Source organism: Orycteropus afer, unplaced genomic scaffold, assembly GCF_000298275.1.
Source record: "Orycteropus afer afer isolate SDZICR_OR568_19922 unplaced genomic scaffold, OryAfe1.0 scaffold00294, whole genome shotgun sequence".
In the NCBI taxonomy this organism is placed as follows: Eukaryota; Metazoa; Chordata; class Mammalia; order Tubulidentata; family Orycteropodidae; genus Orycteropus; species Orycteropus afer.
The window spans coordinates 1,219,434-1,226,492 of NW_006921881.1; the positions used below are offsets into that span (position 1 = coordinate 1,219,434).

The 7,059-nt window shown below is 49.4% G+C and overlaps 1 protein-coding gene across 1 annotated transcript; it reads left to right on the forward strand.

The window, feature by feature from the left end:
• Window positions 1–1,811: 1,811 nt before the first annotated feature.
• Window positions 1,812–6,676, forward strand: CLIC1 (chloride intracellular channel 1). The gene is made up of 6 exons (XM_007951347.2): window positions 1,812–1,859; window positions 3,866–3,975; window positions 4,173–4,298; window positions 4,462–4,568; window positions 5,336–5,517; window positions 6,515–6,676. The coding sequence occupies exons 1-6, from the start codon at window positions 1,821–1,823 to the stop codon at window positions 6,674–6,676; spliced, it is 726 nt and encodes a 241-aa protein (XP_007949538.1). The 5' UTR covers window positions 1,812–1,820.
• Window positions 6,677–7,059: the final 383 nt, after the last annotated feature.

A 7,059-nucleotide genomic window follows, 5' to 3' on the forward strand; every position in this document is an offset into this window, starting at 1 on the left:
CAACCTTCCTTCCGAGGAGTGGCTGGTGGGTTTGAACCGCCAGCCATCTGGTTAGCAGGCAAGTGTCTTAGCCACTATGCTACCAGAGCTCCCCATTCTTCTTATAGGATGTTACAATTCAAGAGAGCAAACACCATATATACCCTTTCTTTCTGAGGAGAGAGGCAGACCTTCCACTAGGAAGGAGAAACTCACAGAAGAGGAAGCAGGAGAGGAAACCACTAACTGCTGGTGTCTAGTAGCACATCGTGTCACTCCACTCCACTTCTCACTCAAGTCTCTAGCTTTCTTTAAACCTCCAGCCCTTTTGTTTGTTTGTTTGTTCTCATTGCCAGTTTTCCTGGAACTGTGAGTCTTTTGTTGAACAGAGGCTGACAAGGGGAAAAGAGATGGGATGGTTGGAAAGGAGAAATTTAGGATGTGGGAGAAATTCTGGGTGTTTACTCAGTTTGGAGGACATATTCTGGGGCTAAGGAGCTCTGGTGGTATAATGCCTAAGGGATTTGACTGCTAACCAGAAGGCTGGCCGTTCAAACACACCAGCCACTCCTGGAAAGAAGGTTGGGCAACCTACTTCTGTGGTGATACCGCCTTAGAAACCCAAGGAGGGGACTATGAGTCAGGATCAACTTGATGGCTTTGATTCTGGGGATGGATAGAGCTACTCTTTCTCTCTACTGATTTTGTGCCCCCAAGGATTCCACTCAACACTCTGCTATCTGATTTTTGTTTTTCTCCCCTGGCAGGTCCATCTACCACCAGCCCACAGGGTCAGCACAGTTCCACCTACCAATGCAGCTCTACCCCAGACTACAATAGCCCCAGGATATCGCCAAGGTAACCTGTCAGTGAGAAAAGGACAAGGGGGACAGGAAGGGGCCCAGAGTTGGCAGGCAGAAGTTGAAGCATTAAAGCCCAGAGAAGGAATGAAAAGATGAGATAGGAAAAAAACAAAGACAAGGAGATAAGATAGAAACTTCTCTCATGAACGATTTAAGGGTGCAGGCTTGAGCCTCAAATCCACTCTTAGATGGTTCCAGGAGAGGGCAGCGTTGCTGACCAGGCTCTGGGGAAGGTACTGCTCCCCGCCCCCAGGGCCCCAGGCTCAGCTTCCTGTTTCCCTAGCACAATGCTTGGTGTCTCCCTGAGAACATCCCCTGCCTTCACCATCTTCTCCCCCTACCCCACTTCTACTTCCTATTTCTTCTCCCGGACCACAATCCTAACTCAGAATTTGGACTGGAGTCTGGAAAGAACATGGAAGAGGGAACAAAGGTCCACCCTTTCAGTTCTAAAATCCTTTTTCTAAGCTCTATCAACTATGCCCAAGCTGTTGGTATGAGGGTGGAGTACTGTTTATTCTCTGATTAGTGAAACAGGGAAACTGAGGCAGAAACCAAGCCTTGTGTCCAGAAGATGGCTGGAGAAACAAGGGGTTCCCAGTATTTCCTCTCCTTAACACCCCTAGATTCAATCCTCTGGAGGACCTGAAGACCTCTCCTCTGGGCCCACTCCCTAGACCCAGGAGTCCAGCCCCTCCCTCAGTCCCCACCCCAGGTTCTAGGCGGGGCCGGTTGGTGAGTCAGAGGCTCCCTGATCCAGCCTGGGAGGGGACGGAGCTGAAGGGAGCTGGGCATTGGGTACGCTGAGTTGGTGGAGAGACCGTGTCTGAAGCGAACCTGTCTGATCGGGATTGTGTCGCACTGAAGGGACAGCCCTAGGTCCAGGGAAAGACTCCCTTTCTGTGAGACCCGCCTTCCCTGGCCCCAGCCCCTCCCAGTTCCCCCAGCGACAGCCGCTTCCTGGTCCCTGTTTCAGCCATGGCTGAAGAACAACCACAAGTTGAATTGTTCGTGAAGGTAAGGACACCCTCTCCTTCCTTGGCTATCCTCCGAATTTCTGGAAGCCAACTTTTTCACCTTTCCTCAGCTCCAGCCTTAACTCCCGAACCCCTTCCCTCCTGGACCCCCACCTCTTGTCCCACAGGCAATCTCCAAGGGGGGGTTGGGGGAAGGGGGTATACTGTTGACTTGTGAGCTGGTAAAGAGCTTTCTAGGCTCCATGCTGAAAAGTTTGTAAAAGTGCAAGTTTCCCACAGCCTAAGGGAGAGGAATGTAGAGGAAAAGGAGTTCCAGGGCATTTGAAAAGATTGACTGGGAGTGGAGGGTGGAGGCGAGCTCGTGGAAGTACTGAAAGAGAAAGGGACAGCGAAAGCCACAGGGTTTGGGAGGAACAGTGATCAGGACATGTGGCCCTAAGAGATCTGAGGTTGAGGGTGTGGGGTGAAGTGGGAGATACTTATAGGAGGGTTGCAGGTGGGGGAGTGAGGTTCCAAGGAAGAGGGTGTGTTGTGGGAGGCCATGGGGGTGTGGGTGTGGGTGGGTGGGAGGGAATAAAGTGGGAAGAATTGTGGGATGGAAAAAAAAAGAGAAGTGTGGGAGCAAGATCAAGAAGCAGGGCGAAAGATAATGGGATGATAGCACTTATTCCAGTGACCTGGGGAAGCATGAGACAGGGAGGCAGCAAGAAGATAGATGTTTGGCTATAGCTACAAGAGTACATGATGAGGGAGATCAGGAGGAGGAGGGGAGCTGGGGTTGGGCTTTTAAGAGCTTGGGAATGAGAACCAGGAACCTCTCTGTGGATGTGGACGAGGAGAGGTGTTCTCATGGCATTTGGGTATCAAACCACAGGAAGCAGCCTTCCAGGTTTCTGCCCTGCTCCCTCCGAGGAGGAGGAGGAGGCCGTCAGCCACTCCCTTCCCCACCCCACCCACATTGTCTGGCTTTCCCTGTCTCTCTTTGCCTTTGATGTCCTCTTCTCTGTCTGTGTCTCCGTCTGTCTGTTCATTCTCCCAACCTTCCCTTTCCTGTCTCCCTACTCTCCACTTTCCCCCTTTTGTTCATCTCGTTGTCTTTGTGTGTTCCTGCCTGTTTCCCCCTCTCCTTTATGCTTGGATTTCTCAGGCAGTTATTCCCTCTCTCTCTGTCCAGTGAGGCAAGCCGAGTCTGGGTCCAGCAGCCTTAGGTGTGGTCCCCACTTCACTCTCACATTTGCCTCAGGAGCTATTTTTACTCCTGGGTGAGGCAGTGCCTAAGAGGTTCTGGCCCTGTGTCCTGTGTGAGGATTATTGGGAGCCAGACCACTGATTCCTCATGCCAGGAGACCTCACCCCCACAGCAGGGTCAGTGGGAAGAGGGAGGTGGCCTTAGCTACCCAGGCGGAAGCCTTACAGGTCCCTGCCCCCACGTCTTTGCCAGGAAGGAAGCTGCTGAGGCCAGAGATATGAGAGATGAATCACCCTCAGCATAGGGGAGGTGTCCCTTAGGGGATGAGGTCACCACTTGCCAATTAGAGAGCAGCCCCCCTTTGCAAGTCCCTCCACATCTCTAGTGTGAGGCTCAGGACCCCTTGACACTCCACGGAGAAACAGCTTGAGTGGAGGTACAAAGAACAAGAACTCTGACTTCTTCCAAACCCTGCTCCACCTCAAGTCCTGCTCTCAGGTCCTAATCCATTGAGAAACTGGGAATCTGGGCCATTAGCTGCAACTTCGGCCTCACCAAAGTCCCACACCCCTTCTCTCTCTGGAGTCCAAGTTCTCTAAGACCTATTCCTTCTGCCTTCCTCCTACCTGACCTCAACTCTCTGAGGAACCAGAATCCTGCCTTTGCAGAATATTTCCCCTTTGACTCAGTTCAAGGGTGGAAAACTGAATTCTGGGGGAAGCTTTTAGTGGTGGGATACTGTGTATGTCATGACTAGGCAGAAAACAATTGGGTTGGAAGCAGGAGATGCGGAGAATGATTTGGGAAAGGGGATGGGGTGCACCAGGCCTAACCTTGGAGTGGGGGTTGCTTTTCAGGCTGGCAGTGATGGGGCCAAGATTGGGAACTGCCCCTTCTCCCAGAGACTGTTCATGGTGCTCTGGCTCAAGGGAGTCACCTTCAACGTCACCACTGTTGACACCAAGAGGTGGGCCCACTTCTGTTCCTTTAAATACCCCTCGTGCACACATGTGCACACACAAATACTCACCTACCTGTGTCCTTCCATGTGGAACATTTTTCCCCTCCACCCAGAGCCCTCTTTCCTTCCCACATCCCTCCATCTCCCCTTTCTGGTTCTCCCTGCCCCCTTTTCCTGTCCTGATGCCTAGCATCTTCCTCCAGGCGGACCGAGACAGTGCAGAAACTGTGCCCAGGAGGGCAGCTCCCCTTCCTGCTGTATGGCACCGAAGTGCACACAGACACCAACAAGATTGAGGAATTTCTGGAGGCTGTGCTGTGCCCTCCCAGGTAAAGGGCCACTCAGAATGGGATGGGGTGGGGGGAGAGCTGGAAGATTCTGGGAAAGAGAGAGGGTGAAGAAATGAAAGATGGAAATGGTGATGAGGCTACAGCAGGGAGCTGAGCTCCTCTCAGGAAGGCATCTTACCCTGTTTTTCCCACTGGTTCTCAGGTACCCCAAGCTGGCTGCTCTGAACCCTGAGTCCAACACAGCTGGGCTGGATGTATTTGCCAAATTTTCTGCCTACATCAAGAATTCAAACCCAGCACTCAATGATAGTGAGTCTTGTGGGTTGGAGGCCTGGGTCCTAAGAGGAATTGGGGAGAGCAGGGGGACTGAGAGGCAGTAGGGTACCTAGAAGTTCAGATATCAGGGAGATGGAGAAGATGCTGATAATCCTCTTCCCCTCTCTTATTTTTGCTTAGCCCTCATATTTCCCTGCATTCTTACTAGTTATGACTTTTAAACTTCTCATTGGTTTCCTAGCCTCTTGTGCCCCATTGGGTACTAGTTGGCCACTGGACTGCTTTCTGCTAGAATAGGGTTGTACTTAGGAACAATGACTTTAGAGCAAGACCAAAAAATAACTAAACCAAACTCACTGCCATCACAGTGACCCCCATTGAATTTCTGAGGCTGTAAATCTTTATGGAAGCAGATTGTCCCATCTTCCTTCTGAGGAGCTGGTGGGTTTGAACTGCTGACCTTCTGGTTAGAAGCCAAATACCTTATCTACTATGACACCAGAGCTCTTTATATCCACACTACCTGAGTCCAAATCCAACTAGGTGTGTAACCTTGGGCAAATCATTTCACTTTCTATACATCCATTTCCAGATTTATAAAATGAAGATAATAGCTACTTCATAGGTTGTTATGAGAATTAAATGAGTTTTTATATATAAAGAACTTAGAGTAACTTAGGAAACTAACTATATCAGTGTTAGTTATTATTTTGGATTGACCTCCCCATTATTATCTACCCCCCCACGGACCTCGCTAGTTAGGGCTTATTACCAATGTTCTAACCAGTTCTCTTGCACAGATCTGGAAAAGGGGCTACTGAAAGCTCTGAAGGTTTTGGACAATTACTTGATATCCCCACTCCCAGAAGAAGTGGATGAGACCAGTGCTGAGGATGAGGGCATCTCTCAGAGGAAGTTCCTGGATGGCAATGAGCTCACCTTGGCTGACTGTAACCTCTTGCCAAAGCTCCACATTGTGCAGGTGGGTGCTCAATGTGAGGAGAGGATGCCCCCTGGGATAGCTCTTCAAGGAACTTCCAAATGGGCTTTCCATGACAACCACTCCAAAGGTGGCTTCTTCTTAGGTTTCCATAGATTGCCACCAATGGCAAACCCCACCCCGTCCCTCTTGGCAGTCATTGCTGGCAAGACCACTGCTTGAGAGGATTAAATTCCATGATACAAGATGTGGGTGCAAACAGACTTAACATCCCAGTATTACTTTCAAGAATGCTCTTTCTGTCTCTGTATCACTGCCAAATCCCTAGATCAGACAGAGCAGGCTTTTCCTGAAGTCAAAGGTTTACCTCTTTATAGCTTCAGTCTCCACTTCCTTTTGTGGAAGATGAAAACTGCTCATTCCAATGTTGCTCTCATAGTCTCAAAGCTATGGTTTAATTTTTGACACGTGGGTCCAATGTCAGTCTGCCACACAACTATGTATTGAGAATCTGCTATGTATGAGGCACTGAAAGATACAAAGATGTATGATTGGTCCTTGCCCTCAAAGTGTTTGAAATCTAGCTAAGATAAAACATTCACATGAAAGCTAGTAATACATAATTCAAAGCCAAAAAAAATAGAGACAAAAATCACTGGAGATTCAACACTAGAATTTTATGGCATATAAATCATATCTCAATAGGGAAAATCAAGAGGAGAAAAGTAGCACCACAAAATAGGGTGGTCTGGAAATGGGTTGGCTGTTATTGGCTAGAGTTTCAGTAAGTAGAGAGGAAGGGTGAAGACATTGCAAGACAGTGTGGGGTTAAGAAAGATGATTGAATAAAAAGATTAATGTGGGAGATTAGAATCAATAGGAAGAAAGAAAAGTCAGACAGTGGGGGCACTTGAATGCCTCGATAAGAAGGATGGATTTTACCATGTAAGCAGTAGGAGAAGGGGAAGACCACCAGCATGACAGCCATTGTGGTTATTCAGGGCTAACATTTTGCTCCCTCTCCTCTGGCCACCCCTAGGTTGTGTGTAAGAAGTACCGGGGATTCTCCATCCCGGAGCAGTTGCGGGGAGTGCATCGGTACTTGCGCAATGCTTATGCCCGGGAAGAATTCTCCTCTACCTGTCCAGATGATGAGGAGATTGAGCTGGCCTACGAGCAAGTGGCCAAAGCCCTCAAATAAGCCCCACTTCAGGCTCTGCTGCCTCCCTCCATTTTCTCCACAGAGGCCCTAGGTGGTTTCCACATGGCTACCCAATGGACACACTCCAAAATGGCCAGTGGGTGGGGGATCCTGGAGCACTTGCTCAGGGCTGGCTTAGAGGGATGAGGAAAAGGATGATAGGTTGGGTGAAATTTTTATTGTGGGGTGGGGTGGGTAGGACAACATATTTCAGTAATAAAATACGGAATGAAAATTTTGTGTTTCTACACAAAGGCGGCATGAAGTCTGAGTGATACGGAATGAGGAGTGGGTCAATGACCTTGCACTCAAGACGGAGCAAGGAATTAAGATGGGGTGTATGCCGTGGTCCTGCTGTTTTTAGTGTGAGCTGAAGCTTGATT

Excerpts from the sequence above, each read along its gene's own strand:
- CLIC1 (XM_007951347.2), top strand. The coding sequence starts at position 1,821 with ATGGCTGAAGAACAACCACAAGTTGAATTGTTCGTGAAG. Across the intron at positions 3,976-4,172 it reads ACCACTGTTGACACCAAGAG|GCGGACCGAGACAGTGCAGA; the intron begins GTGGGCCCACTT and ends ATCTTCCTCCAG. Across the intron at positions 4,299-4,461 it reads GCTGTGCTGTGCCCTCCCAG|GTACCCCAAGCTGGCTGCTC; the intron begins GTAAAGGGCCAC and ends ACTGGTTCTCAG.